At 40.0% G+C, this 24536-nt stretch overlaps 1 protein-coding gene across 1 annotated transcript in view; it reads left to right on the forward strand.

The window, feature by feature from the left end:
- arrdc1b (arrestin domain containing 1b) overlaps nt 1-24536 on the forward strand; it is a 41514-nt gene that overhangs the window by 4815 nt on the left and 12163 nt on the right. Inside the window, exon 2 of the mRNA XM_067574017.1 lies at nt 18134-18244. Within this exon, the coding sequence (XP_067430118.1) occupies nt 18134-18244 (111 nt within the window). The remainder of the gene's footprint in view (nt 1-18133; nt 18245-24536) is intronic.

A 24536-nucleotide genomic window follows, 5' to 3' on the forward strand; every position in this document is an offset into this window, starting at 1 on the left:
TTTCTGTTATTGACTCGGGGCATTGACAGAGAACACACTCAGTGAGCAGCAGGGGATCCCTCTGTGTCACTGATGATGGTGAGTTATAGATCTGAGGTAGTGGGCAGAGCCAGCCTGTCTGTTTGGTTTAGCCTCCTCCTGTGTCTTGATCGGCCTCGCGGCTCTCAGCAGCACCTATAGTCACCTGATACAGGAGATGTTGCTGTATTGACTCAGTGTCTCAGCTTGTATGGACATTTTATCTCATGAGGGACATACCTCTGTATTGACAGTTTACTCCAGCCTTTGCCACTGTATGAAAGTGAGAAGTAAGGTTTTGGAACAACAACTGTAACAGGAAATGAGTCACCTTAAGTAAAAGTCCTCTCGGTCTGATTTCCTGCCTGTTTGTAGTCTTATTTACTTTGTCTTCACTGTATATCTAAATAGACTCCTATGTAAATCTGTCAGTGTGCAGGTGTGAAACTCCTTTCTCAGATGACAGCAGTAGATCTCAGCTAAGATTTCAACAAAGCAGAAACACAAACACCTACTGTAATATAATCGTCATCTGTGGTAATGCAAACCACCGCCTTTATGTAAACAAGACTATCCTGCCCTCAGGTTCATATGAAACTGGCCACAAGCACGCATATGCACACATACACACACACACACACACACACACACACACACACACACACACACACACACACACACATTTTTATCTTGTATATAACCTGTGGTTTGTGAATCACATGGGAAGAGTCACTTGTTTTTACAAACTAGTGACAAATAATTTGGACTTTTGCTGCCTTTGTGAGTAGTCAATGAATTACTAACTCATCCTGTCTTTGTTTTTGTCTAAATGTCACTGAGCAGTTTTGTGTATTCTCACATGTCTGTTGGTTATACCACCACGCTTGTTTCACAGCCATGTTTATATGACAGAGAAGAAGGTGTGAACCTATCCAGTTGCCTCTCCATTAGCTCCGCTAAATTTATGCAAATGTATGCTCTTTACATTTGTTTTTACAATATCAGTTGTACTTTTTTTGAATAATATTGGACAAAGATAACATATGACTACGAGTCACACATCAAAATAGGGAAATGTTATCATTTCCCTATTTTCACCACTTTGTAAATCCTCCTCCTCCTCGAATCTGCTACCTGGCCGGTCGAGGTTTTCAAGTGTAAAAAATAAGTAAACATCAAGGAAAAGCTGGAGGGGATAAACACCAGCCACGATCCAGAACACATAGACAAGCAAGACCATCTCTGCATCCATGTCAACATCGAAGGAAACACAGAGGTAAACATGGAGGGATTAAACACCGGCTGTAGTGTTTCCCTGATATATTCTGCAGAATCATGAGTGCCACTGCTAAAATTTTACACAATCATTAATATCAATGGGTTACTAATGATTTTCACTCGCACACTGTGCAAGCACAATAATACCCTACATTATTGTGGAATTGTTTTGAATCATCGACTAGTGCCAAGGTCACTACTATGTGGACTGCAATCCGGGTCCAGTATTCTTTGTTTCAACCGTGGTTACTGTCTTCTATCATGTATGTAGTGCATGCTCATCTGAAATACTCACCAGCAACTAGATTAAATAGAAGCCGAAGGACAACAAGAGATGAAAATGTGATTGGAAAAAGACTGGATTATTTAATACTGCAGTTTATTCATCACTGTTTTGACTTTAGCTGATGTCCGTTAGGCAAACACTGTCTGGTAATCCAAAGAAAACTGGGGTCAAATTGCTACAGAATAAATCAATGAATCCAGTGTATAAGTGTCTCTTCATTGTGGCAAGACATATCCCAGCAGGCTGAGGTTTCTGTGTGACTGTCTAGTCTCAGGGCCTGAGTAAATCATGACATCATTGCCCAGAGGGTGACTGATAAGAGATCCGTCTGAACAAGAAAAGAGCTCTGCACTGAGCACTCAAAATAGAGGACATTCTGATGACAGACTTTAGCACATCAGACTTTAAGTAAATTACAGTGAAAAGACTGGAAACTACTACAGAAATCTATTGATTTTTTTACTACTACTGCTGCTACTACTATTACTACAACTGTGCCTACTACTGCAACTGCTACTACTACTTACTACTGCTACCACTGCAACTGTTACTACAACTGCGACTACTGCAACCTCAACTACTACAGTTGCAATTATTGCAACTTTTATGACTACAACTGCAACGACTGCTACTGCGACTACTGCAACTGCTAATACAATTGTGACTATTTCAACCACAACTACTACAACTGTGACAACTGCAACTTCTACTACTACAACTGCTACCACAACTGAGAGTATTGCAACTTCTACTACTATAACAATGCCCACTGCATCCTCTACTACTGCAGCTGTGACTACTGCAACTGCTACTACAACTGCGAGAACTGCAACTTCTATGGCCACAACTGTGACTACTACTAATGTAACTGGTACTACTTCTGCTACTACTGTAACTGTTACGGTGTGTTCATACATACGGATACAAAGTAATTGTCAGTCTCTGGCCTCTTGTGAATCTGTAGTTGTGTGTGTGTGTTGAGAACATAATTTTACATACTCTGATCCAACTAGACAGTTATTTTCTGATGTAGCCATCGTAATAATGAACCAACAATGTCAGTGATTTGTTTCCACATGTTGTTCTTTTAATTGTCTTGGCAGCTCGTTAAATACACATCGTAGAGAAGCCGGACGCCATGACGATCAGCTTTTCCTCCATTTTGTTGTAAGTTATTTCATGTAGCAGTGTGGAATAGTTAACAACTCTGTGCTTCCGTTTCCACAAGAATCAAAACGAGTTTGTGTGAGTGGCTCTTGCTGGTTGTCGCTCACACTGCGTCAGAGGACATTTGCATAAAGTTGAGCCTTTCTCAACTTTCCCCTGCAGTGTCGCTGGGCATTGTCTGAATCTCTCTAGCTCAGCGGGGGACCCTGTGCTGTAAAGCCAGGTGTCATTCACAATGAATAGTAGCCATCACTGTGCCAGTTTTTGAGTCTGTATGTTCTTTCTTGTTTTAATAGGTTTGGTTTGATAGGTCACCATGACCTCTGATCATACTTCACTTTGTTTTGTGATTAAATTTTTTAGAGGTGTCTTTTCCAGTTTTCTGTTTGCATTGTCCTTTTGATGCTTGTCACGGAAAGACTACACTGCATGATCCTGAACTGAGGAAGAAAGAGCTTTTAATCCCTCTGACTTGTGGTGTCTTTTGTCCTGAAATGAGGAACATGACACATGATTACACAGTGTGAATAACAGTGACTCAGAGCGACTCCATTCTCTCTGCTGCCCTTCAATGTGTGCGGTTGGCATTGATCCACATTTATATATCATCTCAGTGTTCTGTGCCCATAGAGCCGGTGCCATGAGCTGGAAATCTTGGCACCAGCTGCTCCCTCTCCCCCTGGACTTAGTCATCTTAATAATAACTATCCTTTGACCTCCATAACCAACACCCTGTCTAGCCCCACTGCCAGTTATTTAGGTCTATCATAAGAGGATTCTGTCTCATTCCCCATGATAAGCACAAAACACCCCCCGATCACTCCCCCTCGTCCTCTCTCTAAAACACTGTCCTAGATCCTGTGCTATAAAATGAGAAAAAGGAGCAAAAGCAGTTTTCAGTGAGGATGTCACTCTTCTGTGGAAGTGGAACAAAACGTCAATTATTTCCTGCTAACAATGAAACTAAAGATAGAAAGCATGTAGTCAGCTGGGATATAGGAAGTTGGTTTATGCTTGCTCTAGTTTGTTGTTATCTGTGAAGGCGCACATGGCACAGGGATATTTTCAATCCAATCTTAATGCACTGACCAATGTTTTTATATTAACTATGATTTAAAAAAAACTGTATGTAATGTGAAAGATGGCATAAACCCAGATAATTACCACCAACTCTGAGGCTTTATGCAGCTTTATAGCCTCTTTGACCTCCATAGTTTTGATTTTCGTCGACATATTTGCAGTACAGTTCAGCTCTCTGCTCGTATTAGCCTCATTTTCAGCAGCAGCAGACGGCTATTTTCAGCCATCAAGCTCTGATAAACCCACTATGCACCACCTACCCAGGACCAGAGACCAAGTTTACGACTAGCTGGTAAAGAAAAGTGGAACATCTGGGAGCTAAAGAGCTCCTGAGCTTTAACTTTTCATTGAAAAAGCCAGGTTAATTCCACTGAGATCATTTTTTAAGGAAAACTTTGTAAAGTAAATTTAGTAAAAAGAACTTGGAAAAAGTGCTATAATCTTAAAGACCGTGGAGGAACAGGACATGTGATGTTTGCTAAGAGGGCTGAAGTTTTGCTTGATGTGGAGCGAGAAACCATGTTGAATAACAGGCTGCAGAACACAGAGATTATATCTTTTATATCCCGTATTTAGAGGTGAACCTGTGTGTGTGAGTGAGTGTGTGTGTGTGTGTTCGATCCAGCTTTTGAGAGGCCATGAAAGGTTTCAATCATCATTCCATCGTTCCACATTTGCTGCTAATCCTCCATCACCTTCTCCCTTCTCACCCACATTTTTCGACAAAGCTCATCTTTCCCCATTTGATGTAGCTGAAAATTGTTTCATCCCTCATGCCTTTGTCAGCCTATGATGGGAACTGCCACCACTTCCTATTGACACTTTGATTTAGAGATTGAATACTTCCAGAAACATTTAAATATTGTTTTCTTTTACTTCTGCTCCTTCCATTTCTCTCAAATGCTGATTTCAGTACCAAACTGGAGTGTTGTGGTCGGGGCAGTGATGCTTCTGTAAACAGCATATGGTTGGTTAGCATGTATACTCGTTCCAGGGTTCTCAGTTGTGGGAAATTGTGTTTGTGGCAGACTAGAATCAGCAATAATGTACAGTCTGAATATAAGTTTGTTTCCTCCATTCTTCCTTCCAGTTTTTTAGCACTGGCTTATTGAAGGGTAGTCTGCTTTCCTGACATGGTTTTTTGGAAGCTTCAGGCCATTGGCAGCTGTTATTGTTGAATCTAGTTCACCTACAAACCAAATGAAAAGTCCTGCATAATTTGTATATAATTTGTCCATAACACACTTTGTTAGGTACCCAGATTCATGTCGGGCTTTTTCAAAGCAACTGCAGTGCTCAGAAGTCACCAATAACACAAATAGCACAAGTCTTTGGATGGTACTGATGAGTCATATAGCAATGCCGCTCACTACACGATAGCAGCCCAAACACACCTACATCATAAAATCAGCTGCGATTGAACACTGACAGTTACATTCAGAGGGAGTGAGCAGAGGTCTGAAGGTCGCTGTTGGGCGGCTGTTGATACTAAATGACTAATCACACAATGACAGACAACCAATGTCTGTAGCTTAGAGCAGAGTAAATATCTCTCCACTATAAGTATGGAAAACACAGAGCAGGACAGTTTTAATAGTAAATGTTAGATGCAGCAATGATCCTCATGTAACCACATGATGTAACAGTTGATTAACAGTAATAATGAATAATAAATATGAATGCAAAGAGAGTTGCTGGCTTTCTGACTTAGTTTATCATTATACTATCACTGATTATATGAGTCACATCTGGTGGCCCAACTGAAACTGAAACTTTCCGCCTGTTTTGCTGAATACTTAATCTTGAAATAAGATGTCAAAAGATTCAAGATGACTTCGGAAACCAGCTGCTTTGTGTGAAGCCAGTAAAATGAGACCAGGTCAACTGAGGACATCACTGATTGCTGCAAGCCAATGCTAATGTAGGTCTCTGCTGACACAGATACCATCAAACGTGATCCTAAACTGGCAGTGAAGCAGTGTTTACACATCTTGATTCCTTAGCGAGCCTCATACAAATGGCAAGATAATGAAATATCCAGAGAATGAAATGATTAATTCCCTTGCTTCTTGTCATATGATGAAAACCAGATGATAAGTTAGCTGCTAAATATGTGAGTATCTTTTGATGTTTTTGTTTTCCTGATAAAGTCCATAAAGAATACAGAGGAAATTTGTGTCTCCTCAGATCATGATGTCTGCCTGGATTTGAGCCTAAAGCAGTTAAATGTTGAAATTCGTGCCATGATGGGTAACGTGGGAGCGAGTACAGATTACACGTCTGCTGGGTGTTTTATGATGTAACATCTGCAGAGATAAGCCTCTTATACATGCATGCAAACATACGCAGGGATTTGTGTGTGTACTGTACATGCAGATGTGTATGCACCTCGACTCTAACACGTGCAAACACAAACATCATAAACTGATGAGTGATATTAAAGTGTGCAAAGGTCGTCAGCATCCATAGAGGAGGTGAATATTATGGTGCTTGGGCTGGTCCATGATATCAAACTCTGTTTTAATATCACAGCAAAGAAGTGAACTGCATTGGTTAGAACTAGTTTAACACTGCCAGCATGGATATCTGTTGACTTATATGGATGAACTATGTGCTCTACAAACCAACTTGATAGCATTGCTAGAACAGCAGAACAAATTAATGGTACGACCAATGTTAAATGTGTTAGTAAGGTGTTTTTCCACCACAAGCCTTTAGAACAGTTTCAGTGCTCCTTACCATAGATCCTCTATGTGTCTGAACTCTACTGGAGGGATGAACACTAGTCTTCTAAAGATAATCCCTCATTACGGGTTTTGATGATGGTGATGGAGAGCACTGTCTGATGCATTGCTTCTAAATCCAATTGGTGTTCAGTTGGGTTGAGAGCTGACGCGATATATCGAAGTAATTTGATTCACCTCTAAATTTTCAGTTATTACAATATGCACACAACGGTTATTTTTAGTCAAAAAGTAACACAGATGCTATATTAGTCGTTTTGAGTCACAACAGTCCCGTAAACTGTGACGTGATTAGTTGGACTACCTGCACACCTGCTGCAGTTTACAGGACTGTCATGACTCCTGGTGGCTAGCTGTCTCTGGCTGTCTTCTAGAGAATTTAGCCATCACATCTACAAGAAGGACAGACTGAAAATGACTCTGCGCGCTGGTCTGTGCTCCTGGTTCGCGTTTGTTGACGAGGCATCATCTCCGGCTCTGAGAGTGGAAGTGCTGGGAGTCTACTGAACAGTTCCCAGATTCTGCTATGTTCAGTTTGTCCCTACCTGCCAGGTAAATAATGCTAGCTACTAGCAGTCTGCCGATATCAGACTGATGTCTCATAAAGAAACAAACAACAGCACATCAATTAGTGAGCGAACCATTCTGCTCTGTCTGTACTGAAACCCATTATTAAACTGGATGTGCTCTAACTAGTTGGAGCATCTAGTACTGACAGTCAGTAGCTGTATGGGATAACCTGTATTTCATGTAGAAATGATGACAGCCTAGCAGGTGATGCAGGTGTTTTATTATTATTGCTCAACTGTTTTATAAAACTTGAGCTTGAGAAAAATCGGATTATATTTTTTGACATATCGCCTGTATGGAAGCATCTGCATTCCTTGCATTCATCAGGTTTTTCTTTTAATTTCTCACCTCTCTTTACATTCTCCAGCTTGGAGGTGTGATACAGTGAGTGATGTTAGGTATCTGAGAAGAGTTTTAGGATGCAGAAACAGACATATGGTCCCCTTTTACCGCCTGAACTTTTCCAGGAACCTTCTCAGGAATCCTTGAGTTCGACCAGGGAAACTGAAGTGCATCTCTTTTACTTTTCTACTGGAGAAGAACTTTTGTGAAGGAGAACGCAGTGTTAAGAATAGTTGGCAAAGGCTTGTGGTCAAACACTGCTGCAACTTGTACACAGCCTTCATTCAGACTGCAAACAGCTGCAACCTAATATCAGGGATGGGAATATGTATTTAATTTCTACTGGTGTTCAAGGACAGTTGTGTAATGCACTTTCCAAATGGTCAGAAACAGATACGTAACTTAATATGTGCTAAAGCAGAAAAATAACCAGAAAAGTACACTTCCCTGCACTTTAGTCTATCTTGCAAAAAAACTCAATCTCAATTAGATTACTTGATTAAATAAAGGTTATTCATCTGTGCATTTCCTTTTCAAACATCACAGTAAATGACTTCACTCTATCACAGTATATTACAAGAAATAACGAGTATAATGATAATAATAAGATTCTGTGTTAATGTCATGTCAAAAGGTTTTCTCAGTCCATTGTCTGGTGATGTAATTTCCCCAGTTTTCATGGTTTTTGAGAAGTGGTGGAAACACAAACGCAAATGCATTAAGGGAATGTTTAGACTCAGTTTGTAGTTCCTGTGTTTTGTTCCTGTGCTTTTCTAGTTCCTGGCAAGTGTTTGGTTGAAAACTGCAACAGAGGGCATGAAGCTGTGTGTTAATTTTGTCTCTCTTTCACTGACACGTTTCTGTCTGTTACTAATCCTACAGTGAGCTAACTCAGGACGTGTCTGAACGAACAGCCCTGGCTCTGTTCTGCTGTGGGATTGTGGGGGATTCCCTTACAGTCCAGAGTAATAGATCATAAGATCAGGTGGCAGTGTTTGTCGGCTCGCACTGAGAGGCATTAGAAAGGAGATGAGGGATGATGTTGGAAAAGTGAGAGGGACTAATTGTTTGCAGCGCTTAAAGATTTAATGAAGGTAGTAAGTGTTGCGTCGGGTTACTCTGCTGTACAGAATGATGGCTGTGACCTCTGAGCTGTGTGGAGGAAACTAGAAATAGTTTTATCAAAAGGTTTTACAAATATTGAGAGAACAGAGGATCAGTGGTGTCTGTTAGTGCATTTTGTTATCTGTTCTTCACTGCTGTTGTTAAAGCTACAAGAAAAATGAATTACCCTAAAACTCCCTCAGATAAAAATATGTGTCTCTGACCTCACTGGTAGAATGACAGTTACAGAGACATGTCAAAACAAAACTGTATTTCCTCTTTGTGCAGTATCAGTACAAGAAACAAATGATGTTTTCTTCATCAAGAAGTTAAATTTCAATTACTCATACTGTGTGTTAATGAGCTTCTAATGTTTTAAATCTTGACTCCTCAGTTATAACAACTCCATCAGGCTAATTAATCAATTTCTTCATTTCAAAAACCAGTGCAGCAAAGCATTATCACACCAAAATAACCACCAAAGCCAACCAACAACTGAACCACTTAATTATCAAATCTTACTCAGGGTTTCCCCCAGAAAAGTTGTTAGGCCTGGTGGCAAGTATCCTTTTTTTGACGGGGCTGCGGTGCAAGCCAGCAACTGACTGGTGGCAGCATTAAAGTAGGGCCCTATAGTTTCTGTGATAACAGAATCACAAGTGGAATCGTGGTATTGAGAATTTAAAAAAAGCTATAACACAGATTCAGCAGGGCCCTACATTAAGTCACTGCTAAAAGCTGACTGGAGATTTGAAAATATGACTACGTAGTGTGTTATTAATAGTCATTTATTCAGCAAAAACAAAACAAAAAATCACCAACTATAGCAGAGTCTTACACAGAATCTGACAATGTACAGTCTTTGAATGCTGTGTTTTCAACAACAACAAAAGAAATTAAATTAAAATAAATAATATCAAAGTTTTTGCACTCTACAAAAAACTTGAAAAAAGTCCTAGTTGGTGACGGATTCTTGCAGCCTTGGAATCCTGGGCACATTTCTACAACAACAAAATAAATTAAAATAAATAATACCAAAGTTTACGCCATAGCTGATTGAAAAGCTCTGAGATACCATTACTGCTCCATGGAATAAATTGCAGCTCATTCATGTCACTACAATCAGCAGAATTAATCTACACAAGGTTCAGGAATTCTGCTTTGCTCGAATGACTGCGCATTTATTTTTATTGCAAAATGAGGATCATAATATACACGTACACAGTGTATACTGCTCACCCAGCTCTGCGCTTATCAGCACACCTCTGTCCGCCCTGATACCAGCCACGCCACCGCTCTCTCACTCTCCCTCGCCCACTCACTCACATTGCTAGTTTTCTTTTAGCCGTTCGCCTGCACACCGCAGCTGAAACATGAGTGATGCCTCAAACGGTCAAGACTGCACTTCAACACAACTGCTAGCAAAACTTTCTGTCCTTAACATGCAGGCTACAGTAAGTAGCTTTCCAACCGAGCCGCCCCACTCAACTGTACTTTAAAAAACATCTTAAAAATACATTTAAAAAAAATTGCCTGATGCTTAGGCTCAGTGGGGGGTCAACTTAGGCCCAGCGGGTTACTGGGCTTGCAGTACACTGGCGGAAACTCTGAACTTACTGGATCAAAGTTTGAGCTGCCGCTTCTCAAATTGCGGTTTGTAACATTTCCACAGAAGCTTCATTTTAAAACAGTCCGGTCTTATCACGCAGACACTGCTTTGGGAGTTTCCATGCTTCATTATGCTGGAATGTTTATATATGACGTCCGAGGAGCCTTTTGGTGCATTTGAGGAATGTTGGTAAATTCAAGTCATTCAAAAAGCCTCTCTCAGTCCCCCTCACACTCCTGACCCACTTCAAGATGACCTTTTAGTTGTTGAAAAGGCACAGTTCCTCTCTAGTCTGTGTTGTCTGAGAGGTTTGGGGTTTCCTCAGTCTGCTTTGTTCTTATAAAGTCCAGACCTTGAACAAACTCACTGAGGCTCCTTTGTGCTTCAGGCAGTCAGCTGAAACTGGAATGTAATCAGTGTAAATAAGGAACTGTCATTATCAGCCCGGCTTCCCTGCATGCTTCCCCACCAGCCCCCGAGCTGACTTTTCCCATTTACTGATGCAACATGCTGTAAGCTCTGACATAATGGTTTTATCCCACAGACACACTTCTGCTTTTTTCCTGGTATAGTTAAACATTTGTTGCTTAAGTCATTTTTCTCAGTCAACATATTTGTATTGATATGTGGGCCAGTGTGCAAACAAAATTTTTCATAAAGAAACTTCATAAAATAAAGCGGCTCTTTGTTTGGAAAAGCTGATGACAGAGCAAATAACACTATTGCGTAACTGGCACATACTTTCTCAGGGAAGTACGCCCTCAAGGACAAATATCCTGCACTGGGAGAGGGTGGAAGAGAAAAGTATGAGTTGCATCAATGGCTTTGCCAGACAAAAAAGTTATTCTTATAGGTATGTGAAGGATGGCATAGAGGAATCAACAATCAGTGATTTAGCTAACAGTTGTCTGTTAAAATCAAGTAAGAGGATACCTCAAACATATAGATAACCATAGCAACAGCACTTGCTACATACAGTTGCCACATGCTAAAAGTTAAACTAGCTTTCACTGATGAAACTGAATGAAATGTGGGTTAAACTAACCACAAATACACTTTTAACAAAGGATGATCATTTGAACACACATGCTTTTTTTGCACTTGGTAAGTGGCCATGCTATAAGCAGGGATGGATATTGAACCTACTGCACTTTTTTGGCGCTGACCTAAATGGGTCCATAGCTCTGAGCATCAAAGCTTAAAAGTACCAAAGTATCTGTCATGAATGTCTGGTCAGATTCTTTATCTTCTTTACTTGTTATTTGATTAGATGGTTCCTGATTTAAATCCACATTTTTCCACTTTTAGACTGTTTTATTTCAACATCATTTAACTAGGGCAGCAATTAACAATTATTTTCATTATTAATTTGATCTGCTGTTTATTTTCTTGATTAATTGATTAATTATTTTGTCTATAAAATGTTAGGAAATAGTGAAAAATGCTTGTCGTGATTTCTTAGAGCCCAAGATGATGTCTTCACATGTCTTGTTTCATCTGACAACAGTCTGAAATCCAAATATTTACTGTCATGTATGACACATAAAAGCTTCACATCTTCACATCTTCACGTCTGGGAGGCTGCAATCAGCAAATGTATCATAAGACTCTAATCATTGCACCTCTACATTCAACATTTGTTTGTTGTTTGTTTTTGTTAAGCAAAAAAAAGGTTTAGTAGGAAAAAGTTCATATTTCTTATCATTGTGTTATGTTATTGAGAAAAGTATAGTAAATCAGAGAGAATAGAGGAAATGAAAGAGTGACAGTCTGTTCCTTATCTTACATTTGACTTCTTTTTTTTTTTGACTTTGTCATCCCTACGTAGAAGTTCTGCCAGCCAGCTGCAGTAAAACAGAATTTACTTTACAGATGCATAATGGCATAAAGAGATAAGAATCTGACTTAAGGAGTCAACCGCTTACTCAACAGTATTACACCTTCAACTCTCACCTACATCCTCCACGACCCACCAACACCCTGTTCTAACCCACATCAGACAATCCTTGACGCAGTGCAACCAGCAGCCAGATCTAGACACAGTATCGATTCCATCTTCTCAGGCACACAGACAGTAATGGGCCTGGTGGCACTGACCCACCCAGCCAAGTTTGATCAAAATACATGTTGTAACAATGAATATATATATATATATATATATATATATATATATAAGGAAATAAATAAATATAAACTTGATTCATTGTTGACTTGTGTGCGTTGAATTTGTCTTCTGATTAAAACGGATCTGTTGAAACAAGTTGTAGGAAGTCTCCCAACTGTAATTGAGTAAGAAGACATGCCACTGCCTCTATCAACCAAGTCTACCAGACTCATCAGCCCACAACAACGTCAGCCCGGCCGCTCACTCCCTTGTGGTACAGCGCTTTCTCCCGGTCAGCCTGATGCAGATTCACCTGTAGCTGCTGGAAAGTAGAGATACTGAAGGTGCTGCAGCCTCCAGGTGGCCTAAAGCCCAGTGGTGGAAAGTAACCAAGTACATTTACTCAAGTGCTGTACTTAAGTACAGTTTTGAGGGACTTGTACTTTACTTGGATATTTCCATTCTTTGCAGCTTTATACTTCCACTCCACTACATTTCAGAGAGAAATATTGTACTTTCTACTCCACTACATTTATTTGACAGCTTTAGTTACAATGGATAATATAAGAAGCCTTTAAAATACAACATGTTTTTTCTTCTTTCTTCTCCCATTAATCATCTCATGACCCCTGAGATTTATCTGGTGTCCCTTTGGAGGGCCCCAGCCCCTAGGTTGGGAACCTCTGGACTAAACTGTAAATAAAGTTGTTGAAACTAGCTCCACCTGCAACAGTTACAAGAGTAACATGCTGCTTACACACTGATGCTTCAGTATTAATGATGTAATGATGTCATATATAATAATATATTAGTCAAAAACTGTAGTTATAAACTTGACAGGACAGAGGAAACTCTCCAGGAAACAGAATTAACCTTTTAGCTTCCGAAATAATTTTTTAGACAGCTCTGATGGAGCTCAGGATTTATCAGGAGGACGGTTGCTTTACTCCAAACAATTTCACTGTATGAACCTGGACTGTGTGTGTGACCTTTTAGATGTGTAGAGGAACACAGAACATTAACATGAGATCCTGACCGATCCTGTAAGCGTGTCTGGAAATTTAAATGCCTCCTGCGTAAATGCGCACAGCGTCTGTCTCAACGGGGAGACGCACTTATCATTTCTGCTGCGATGGGATCACTGCAAGTATTTAATAAATTGAAACAGTTTTTTGTGAAGGGATGTTTAATCATCAACACCCCCACACCTCCAGCTGGAATCATGTTCTCGTGGCTATGGGTTCACCTGCCAATTTATGTGCTATTTATGAACCACGGCCAAATTTGTATGCATGTCCCTGCACAGTCAAGAATGGAAAATGGAAAATTTTGTCTATACTGTTGTGTACCGCCTTTATCGACTGAGGCTCTGTTGGTTGAGCATGTTGGATAGGCAGTGTTTTGCTGTTATTGCCTTTATGATGCAGAACGTTGCAAAGTTAACTGGTCGCTTGTTTTTCAGTTGGTCTTTGTTCTTTTTTCTTCTTCTAACTCTTCATAAGTCAGTTATTCTGGGAAAAGATGGCCCACCCACCTTTTGTATTAGCCCACCTGAAATACAATTCCTGCCTACGCCACTGCATCCTCTCTCTTGGATCTGTTGCCCACTCAGTCTAATTCTTCAAATCTAATGAGTAGTAGCACCAGGATCGTCTACGCCTACGGACACTCTCATTGAACCGTAGAAAGGACCTGGACAGACTCCAGTGTGTTGGCAACAAATCCAGGCAGCTGCTGAGTCAGAGCATGCTCTACTGCAGGCTCCTACTACCGAGTGTCAGTCTCCCTCCAGGCTGTGGTTTATTGTGTGGAGAGGTGGCCCCTGGCATAGATTCCTGTGCTGGCATTTCTAAGGTGTGATCCATAGCTGCTGGTGTGTGGACAAGCTGGAAGTTGTCTGTTTGGCTAAAACCAGATGAAATCTTGTGCGCTCAGTCCTGCTGCAGGATTTTTGTCATGAAACTTCTGAAGTTTGTGAAGAACTACTTAAATTGGCTATCATAGATCACAAATCTAGCATAATTTTGGAACTTTATGGTCTACTTTTTGCCTCAAATTAATTTATAGACCAATTTTAGTGGCACTGTAAACACTTTACCTGAACAGCCAACCTGTATTTTCCTGTTTAAAATCAGAAGCAAAGACAAATTGTAGCCCAGTGAGTGGTCAGTTTGTCTAGATCCTCACAAATATTCCTATAGCACGGATTTGTATTTATGTAACATTTGGAGGGATACATCTATTGTCAATTAACATTTCAGCCTCTATAATTATTTGCCCAGAAGAAAGAGACACAGAGACACCAGGCAATCCTAGCAAAAGAAAAAAGTCATTGGATGCAAAAGACTTCATCAAACTCCAGGTGAAGTTTAAGTTTAGGTCATCATCTTTATGTCTGGAAGCGCGTCCCATTAAACACATCATCACTACTTGTGGTCCATCCGGCTCCATGTGTCTGCGGAGAGGCGGGCCCATCATTTATCCACAGACAGCCAGTCTCTCTGCCAAAGCAGCTTGTCTCTTATGACAGAACTATTCACTATTCAGCTCTGCTGCAGCCGCTCTTCCTGTTGCTGCTGCTACTGGGATATTAACAGATTACCCCTGTGCTGACCTTTCACAGGCTGAACTCTTCACTTTTCCACACCAGACAGCTTTAAACAATATCTCGTAGAAGTCATTGTTCGCCTTTTATCGTCGTGTTTGTGTTCTTTGCACTTCTACCGTTGCTTCTACGAAGTGTAACGACTCCATAGAGCTCACAGGGTTTCGGTATGTGTGTCTGTGTGTGAATGTGGAGAATAAAGGTATTATTCTCGTACGTGAATGAGGCAGATGGCTGGAGGAGCAGATTGCAGGGTTTAATTAATGACCATAAAAATGGACGTTAGTCTGCGTGGCTGAAGGACACAGCTCTGTTTTGTGCGCTGCAGATTTTGGTTTTCTGTTTTTACCTCCTCCCCCAAACTGTGCCAACAGTCCTGCCGGTGTGGAGAGCGCAGCCATCTGCCACTTTTAGAGAGAGAGTGTGTGTATGTTTGTTTGTGTGTGTGTGTGTGTGTGTGATCCATGATGCCAGCACAGGATCTTACGTGGGTGTGAGCCAGTGATTGGTCAATCACTGTCTGTAGCATGATATTTTTTTTACATCAGAGTCTGTGTTTAGGATTTTTTGGGTTTGCACATGTTTCTTATTAATATCAGAATATTGATCAAATCGTGTTGGTAGCTTTGTGAATCGAAGACATGCAGGGTTTGGCATCATGACAACAACAAGTGGAGATTTTGTCCTATTCTGTATGTTGAGGTGTCCCTAATGTCTCTGCTTGGACAGGAATCCATTGTAGCAAATCAAGGAGCAGGTGTGCTTCATGCCAGTATCAGATTTTTTATTATGTATGCATCAGTGTGACAAATTACCTTTATTTTATGGCTGAAACTAGCAACTTTTTTCATTATCAATTAATCTATTTATTGCATTTTTATTAATTTAGTCTATAAAATGTGAATAAAATGAAAATTGTCCACCACAGGTTCCCCAAACTCAAGGTGATATATTCACATTGCTTGTTTAGTCCGACCCTCAGTCCAAAAACACAAAAATATTCAATTTACAATGATATAAAACAGAGAAAAGCAGCAAATTCTCACATTTGAGAAGCTGGAACCAGTGAATGTTTGACATTTTTGCATGATAAATGATTTAATCCATTAATTGATCCAGAAACTTGTTGTCAATTTAAGTTTCAGGCCTGGTTGATTTGTCAGGTCTTTAATTGACTGAATTGGGCAAAGGGTTATGGTTAGGGTTAGGGTTCTAAGTGGTTCTTGTTTACTTTTCTCTTTTTCCATATTACCAGACTTAAATTAAGTATATTTTGTCATTTAAAAGTATATTGCGGAGGTAACATTGTACAGATGTTTTGGTCAAAGCAAACAAAAGAAGTTAAAGTTGAAGTTTAAAAAAGCGAGTAGCTCGGAAGGAAATAAAGAAATTCATGTGTCACATCAGGACCGATAACATTTATTTAGAAAGATACTTAGCCTGATCTATCTGTCTGTCTGTCTGCTTATCAAAATACTGAGATAATACTGAGGCCAGGCCATCTCTGTTTAATCCTCTGGCTTCTGTCACAGTTTGGGTGTTTGTGTTTATTTGTGTGTGTGTGTGTGTGTGTGTGTGTGTGTGTGTGTGTGTGTGTGTGTGTGTGTGTGTATGCATGTGCGTCCATGTGTGTATTATCAGAAGATTTTCATTTCCTCACAGACAGATCAACAGGGAGACAACAAGGATAGAGAGAGGAGGGGTGACACAGACAGACAGGCTGTGTTCACGCTGCAGACCTGCAGGGCCGTTCATGTTGCTCACTTCTAACTTTCTTTTGCGCTTGTTGGTAGACTGTTGACGTCTGTCACAAGACACATATAGCGCCATTGTGAATTCATAGTGGCGTCTTTAGTGCAGAGTATAAATGATCTTATCATCTTGATGTCTGTATCAAGCGTGAGAATGAGATAACACCATTTCCTGCACCTGAAGCAGCAGTACAGGAAAACATGTTGCTTAACCTCACCACTTGTCTTGTGGTTTACTGGCGACAGAAACACTGTCCAAATGGTGAAGAGTATTGGCAACCAGTGAAAACATCTGCTGGTTCTTAATTGTTGTCACTCTTATTCTTTAACACCTCTTTTTGTCCCTGTTGTTGCTTCTGCTTAGTTACTTTTTTTTTTTTTTTCCCAAATCAGCTTTTTCAGCATTTTTTTGAGGCCACCGTACACATCAACAGGCAGGAAAACAATGAAGTCGGGTTCAGTTGACAAAAAACAATGTGTCTTTGTGCGGTTATTTACATTTACATTACATTCATGCATCCTGTTGTAATATCAGTAATCCTGATATGACGTCAGCTTTATCTAATCTGCGTTAAGCATCATCGCCATCGTCATCACAACAAGCTACTGAAGGTGAAGCACAATCAGTATTACAATCTAAACCAGTCAGACCTGAAGCATCCAGGCCTTTATTCACAGTAACCTCTTTGTTTCAAAACAGCTCCCTGATAAAGTTACTTGTCCTCTTTCCCATCTGTTGACAGAAAGCCCATTCACAGCCTCTCCTGATTATTTACAACTACGGCAGCACAGGCTCCTAATGATTTAGTGAGGCGTCCTTGCTTGTTAATCATTGTCGTGCTGATTTGTGTATATTGTGCCGGAGGTCCGTATTTCTCAGACTGTGGTGCTCAAACTGGCAGCGGTTACATGAGACATTTCTTTCTTTTTCCAAATTAATCAGAGCTTTTTTGGCTCAATAGTCAGAAATAAGAAAGAGGGCTTCTGTCAGTGTTCTGACTGAAGTCTTTACGCAACATTTTTTAAGTCTGATTGAGCTTTTATTGTGATTATTGGTGGAGTAAAAGATTTAGATTCAGCAGTCCCAATTCAATTTCTGTTTTCAGGTAATCAATCGGCAACTGTTTTGATAATCGAATAATTGTTTTAGTCATTTTTTAAGGAAAAGCGCTAATAGTTTGCTGTTTTGTGATTTAATGATTTTCTTTGTCATATGTGATAGTAGACTGAAAATTTTGGGGTTTTGGGCCATAGGTCAGACAAAATCTAGACATCTGAAATGGGAAGTTAATTCACCATCTGACATTTTATAGACCAATTGATTAGTTAACAGATAATGAAAATGATAGTTAGTTGCAACCCTACTTATTTTTTAATAGCAATTTTGGAAATATCTGAAAATACCAGTTAACTTGCACAGGACCGTTTGTTTTCAGACAGCAGACTGACTGTTGTTCTCTCTCCTCTTTCCGCAGCCATCAAGGTGAACTGTCAGGGATCATGTGGGATCTCCAACAAAATGAACGACCCCTCGTGGACTCTGGAGGAGCAGTACTTCAACAGCACGTTGTCTGTCGCTGACAAAGGTGATGACAGGAAAACCCTCAAGACTTTATTTGTAGCTTTTCTGTTGATGGCACATTTAGCCCCGATCATTGAACAGGGCACATCAAAACACTGTAAGGGTGCATGAATGGAGACCTTAATATACAGGCTTTACATTTTATTTTAAAGTTAAAGAACCACACCAATATTTTTGTTCATTTGCCCATTTAGTGCATAGACAACTTTCAATAGCATAGACAGGTTTTTGTCAGGTTACATTTTTCCTACTTTCCAGGCGGCTGTAGATCTTCATTCATATTTGTGCACACTATTAAAAAACGGAACATCAACCCTAAATGATAAACCTCAAGTATATGTGACTTGTAGTTAGTGGTCTATACATGTAAAAACACTGTTACAGTCATTTAAAAGTACAGCACATAATCATCATGAGCATGTGTCTCTGCTGACATCCTCCATATGAAACAAACCGATTTATTCTTCACCCCGGAGGACATTGAAATGTCAGAAACCCAACCTCCCCGCCATAACAACACTGTGGCGTGACTGAAGGTTCCTGTCTTTCACCTCATTTAGTTTATGGGAAATGTGCAGGAACAGGTTTAATCTCACAATGAATTAGGTGTCAGCAGCAGGTTTTTTCGGCCCAGTAGTGAGGAGTTAAAGTCTCAATCAGTCAGAGTAACAGTCTCCTGCAGAGATGTTCCTGCCTGCCTCACTGCGTGACACTTCTCTAAGGTGAGACATGGTCATCAGTGTCCACCAAGTCTCCAAATGAGAATGTTAGATATGCTCCACAGAGGACAGGTTTACACCCCCCCCCTCCACCACCCCCTCCCCCAGCGCCTTCCCCTGCAGCACTGAGGCCCAGCTCGCCTGCGGAAACGAGGGCTTACAGGACCTTTTGTTGTGAGCGTGATCTTCCATCTTTTGTATGTGTTGTCGATACTGCCTACAGCCAGAAGGTGAAATGTGCCGTGCATGCATGAAATCTGTTGTAAATGCAAAGTGCACTGTGGGACTTTTAACAGTCATTAGAGCATGTAATCCATGCTGGTTAGAACACCACGAAGCAGTTCAATGTTTAACTCTCATTCACTCTGTCTCAGGACTGTGTCCTTCAACATGTGTTACTCTATATATATATATTATATATACAACCTCTGTATATACTATATACTGTACTACATTCTGCATGCACCATTACTGAAGAATAGAGGAAATACAAAATAACACTGCACAGGGCCATTATTTATAATGACTCCTTTTACTTTTGATGCTTAAATACAATTTACTGCTAACACTTTTTTTAACTACTGACTTTTACTTGTGTACAATTTTAAATGCATTACTTGTACGTAAGTAAAGGATGCTTCTTCCACCACTGACTAGTATAGTATAGAAACCTGTATTACACAGGGAAAAGGTTTTCATTCAAAATACTTTCCACTGAAGAAATATTCTTTACGGAAACAGTTGACAGCAACATCTAGATTTCCCTTCCGGTGAGAGAGTAGAAAGGAAAATACAGTGTTTGCATTGGGGACTACTAGGTGTAAATGAGAAAGAAATGTATTTTATAATTTGGGGGACTTGAAGTAAGTGGGAAAAAAATCAAAGATATTGGATTCTTCCGCTTGTTTCCAGTGTGACTCTGGTGTGTGGTGATACCGTGTAGTTATCTTCAAGGAATTCAAAGTAAGTTGAGGCTCTGCTCCATTTCAAGATAAATAAGAGGGGAGTTCACGTGTTGAAACAGAAATAAGATCCTGAGGCTGAAGAAAAGATGAAATGTCTTGTTACACTGGAGATTTTGTAAAATACTTTGATATATAATTTCTTACAGTATTTCTGCTTCTCTTCCATCAGCGATTAAGACAAATTCAACTACAGGAACTTGAATTATTGTATCAGTTAAAGTGATTTCCAGTTGATGTAAGTGAAAACAGGGCCGTTATGATTCTAGATCAAATGTCAAACAGGATGTAAAAGAGAAGTGAAAATTTGCCCACAAAGCGGGCACAGGTTATTCAAACCAACCCAAACAAAACAGGCATAAACATGAACACACCCATCTCACACAGGAACATGCAGACCTGTTGCCATACTACTATCTTAGCTTAGAATGGTGCATGCATAGAAGTGAAACTTGCAGTGAAGGTAAAACGTTACTTACAGGCTAGTTATCAAACGTCAACATTTTTGGTACTTCCCAAAATGTGTCCACACACCAACTACTGAAAACTCAAGTGATGAAAGTTTGCAGTGAATTTCTGGTCAAATCGGTAAAGTTGTTTTGTTTATTTTTTGATCATTAGTGCCCAATTTAAATTTAAATAAAGCCAGTTTTACACTACTTTATTAAGGCAAAGTTCTTGTACAGCTGTTTGTGTTAAGACATTTAATTTTTATTAAATGAAAAAAGGTGAATTTACTTTTTTAATTCATATTTCTCAAAGTAAAGTATCAAAAACTGGTATTGTTTCATTGGTAGTCTCAAAAAATTGTGACATGAAAGAATTAAAAAAATCATGCACGCTGTTGAAGTACCGTTCAAGTGATCGACAGAGTGCAGGATATTTTGGTTCTTTCCCAGTAAGAGTTTGTGACTTTCTAGTGTGCAAAAACTTTTAAGCGATAGATACGAGAAATAAAAAACACATACCACATCTGCAAAATAATATGGACGAGGAGATCTCTGAAGCAATATTAAAACTCATTCAACACCTCTGTACACACACACACACACCCACAGCATATTGTAAAACACCAGGCGCACTCCAAACGGAGGAGGACATAAATAATTCATTACACACCCTCCCTCTGTGCTCCGCTTTATCTCTGCCATTTTTCCGTATCCCATTCTCTTCCGAAAATGGGCTGCTCTGCCCCCAAGGGCCGAGCAACACAGAGAGAGCGAGACAGGAGGGGTGACAGAAGATCACCACACACACTCACATACACACTCTTGCACAAAACAAGCGACGCTCACTGTGGGTGACTGATAATGTGGTATGCCACAGATGCTTGACGGTTGGAGGAGTAAAGACCAGTGATGTCAGCGTCCGCTCTTCATCCTGTCACTGATCTCGGTTAATGACCTTCAGGAAATAAGGATCTCACTCTCACTGCTGGTGTGTGATTGTGGTTCCACTGAAGGCTTGTTTCATATTTAGACCACGAATAAGGGAGATTTATTGTAGTATTTCCTGTATTTTTTATATTTTACTTCTTAATACTACTACTTCACACATCTCTGCACAGACAGTATTTGTCATCATTTCCAAAAATGATGATCAAGTTCTTGGCATTCAAAGAAGCTCCCGTGGAGTTTTTCCAACGTGGGAACACATAATATGTCATCCTAAATGTTGCTAGACTCATAGGTCAGTCTCTAAACGCTTCGCTCATAGAGACAGAGGACAATCTCCCAGGTTTGGTTGTTAAAACTGGGTGGAAACAATTAGAGAGTTTTAAAAAATCCTACATCGCAGAACAAAACCAACGTCTTTAGGACAGCCCTTCATACTGGGGTGGTCACATGCAATTCGCTACGGAGGAGAATGTGGGTAGAGCATAATTCCCAGTAGGGTGTGTCCTTGACAAAATGTAAGGGGCGAAGGTTTGTTAGCGTCTCTTCTTGCTACCGTTCAAGCAACTACTGTGCATTAAGAAATCCCCAGCTTTCAGTAGGCAGAGATCTCCGATTGTCTGGTATCGCAAGATTAAAATGTTGCTCACTCCCTTATTCTCTTTTAATGTGTAATTTGTCCCAAAATTAATTTAACGTGACAGGACGACAGGAATTCCCAGCAACTCCAAAAATAGAAAATCAATATGTGGCGGGCAATGTTGATATTGTGGCGGGCTGCCACAGATAAATGAATGTATGGGAAACCCTGATGTCTGAACTAGCTGGTGCCACCTGGAGCTAGCCAGCCCAAGGAACTACTGGCGTTTAACCTCCAAAGGTGCAGGGCTTTTGGGAAACGGTGTGTGATAAAGGCTGATAAAAACTGAGATATCAAATAAACAATACACCACCGTAAGTGTTGACCAAGGTTATGTTCCAGGGCTGTATTTTTAGTAATTTGTGTTATTACAAATGTTAATAGGATTTTGAATGAGTTTTTCTTACTCTAGAACCTGGACGTTTTACTTCATCTCTTTACAGCCATGCTAGCAATCATGATATCATCAACTGTGGTAGACGAGCGGACATTTTGTCCAACGGTAATGTAAGTGTTGCCAGATTTAAAGTCAGTTGATCATTAAAGTCATCAGGATTCATTAACATCTGCACCAAATTACATGTAAAACCATTCTATATTTGTTGAGATACTTTACTTGGAAATAAAGTCAAACTCCAACAGTGTCTAAAAACAACATCACTAGGTCAACACAGGGTCAAGGAGAAATAATTATAGATAAAGAGAGTTATCACTGCCCATTGTCCTAAAGACAAATCCAGTGAACTGAACACATTCACAGACAGTGAAAGCAGTGAGGTTTGGATTAATCACGGTTGGCAGTTGCCCCTCCGACAGATAAGCGTAGCCTGTGTGACTGTGGCAGTTGTTCAGTAAAACACTAGTGAAAAGCAGTTAAGACACAGACAGGAAAAAATAAGATTAATGTACCGCCTCTGTCCAACCTCCATGATGTGGATATCAAAGTGATGCGAAGGAATTAAACCAGCTGGCAGCACACACTATTTTATACCTGTAAATACACAAACTTAACCATGATTTCAACTGACCATTGTAATGAGAAATGCATCATTTAATAAAAATCTGAAACACATGATAGTGTGAAAGTGGAATGTTGGCTTGGAAACACAAGAGAGTATCCAGCTAGCAAGAGATATGTGGATTGGCTGCTCACCATTGGCCCTCTGCAGCAGACTGCTTGGGTCAGTCCTTTGCTGGCATACTGCTCAAAATGCTTGTGAAGATTTAAAGTAAAATTTATTTCAAAAATGAGAAGCAGCGGATTTGCCTTCTGTTTTTTCCGATTATTGTTGGAGGAACTGATAACAGCACAGTACAGAAAAAAAATCTTAAAAGCTGAGTGAAACTTTGTGAAAGGTTTTCAGATTGTACCCTTCATTTAAATGACATTCAATGTCTATATTTTTAACGTGTAACAGATTCTACAGGATGTCTTAGACAAAAGCGGTTAAAAAGTAAAGTCATTTACATACATTGCAGTATACTGGGTTTGAAGGTGCCACCATAGTAATGGCCGCTTGTTTACTTCTGGGGTGGGTGAGCGGTGCTGCAGCCAGGACCTATAACAGTAACCTGGGAACACCCTCAGGTGACTGACTTTACTTTCAGGTGTTCCCAGTTGCGCTAATGATCACCTGTACAGCAGTACAGCAAACAGGCAGGTGAATCACTCAGCAAAACAGACGACACCAGGGGTTGTCACACCTCCTACAACCCACAAGTTGGCTGTGTTGGATATTTAAAAAGTGTGAGATATGGCAGATGTAGTAATGAGAGGGATCATCTCTTAAGGTACAGGAATATGAGCCATGAGTCTATCACAGTATATATTTTTAAGTTTGTTTAGTTGAGTTTTAGTGGGTTTTTTTTTTTCAAAACTGGACTGTTCTGTTTTTAACTTTCAGCCAGTAGACTACTGATAGTTTTGCCCTTTCCCTTGAGTGTAATTATATAGTCTTAGCAGTGACTAGTACTGTAAGTATGCAATGGGTTTTAATAGTCTAGGATTGTTATAGGTTCGATGGATATTCAAAGTGAAGGGTTTGTATGCTGAGGGCTTTGATATTTTTCTTTCTGTACCTGTAGAGTTTAGCCACTTAAGTTGAGTATCTATAGTAGGTGTTGCACCTGCACAGTGCTGGTTGAAAGCTTGACTGCTTCCTCTAGCAATAAACATGAAAATGTAAATGAACACACAACCAGTCTGTGCACTTCCCCTACTGAATTGAGACCAGTGGAAAAAGTTGTGCTTGTCCCTAATGAGGTGAGACATTTTGCTGTCTGGAAGAATTTAATTGGGCTGTCAGCTCACGTAGAGAATTAATCATCTCATTGGCTCAAGGTGCTCTAAGTCTGACGGAGATGGAAAGGTCTTATTTTCTTGTTATAAATTCAGTTGAGCTTGTGAAGTATACAAGATTGAAAAATTCTCTTCACAATTATGTAATTGAATGAATTGCAATTTTGTTAAAGATTTAGTTTCTTGGCAAACTTGGAAACGTCGAGTTCTGCAGCCAGCTGGTGTCGTATTGATTGCAGCAAACATTGTAATAACCAGGCAATGTCTGAATAACTGAGATAA

The sequence above is a fragment of the Thunnus thynnus genome, chromosome 19 (assembly GCF_963924715.1).
Source record: "Thunnus thynnus chromosome 19, fThuThy2.1, whole genome shotgun sequence".
NCBI classification, from domain to species: Eukaryota; Metazoa; Chordata; class Actinopteri; order Scombriformes; family Scombridae; genus Thunnus; species Thunnus thynnus.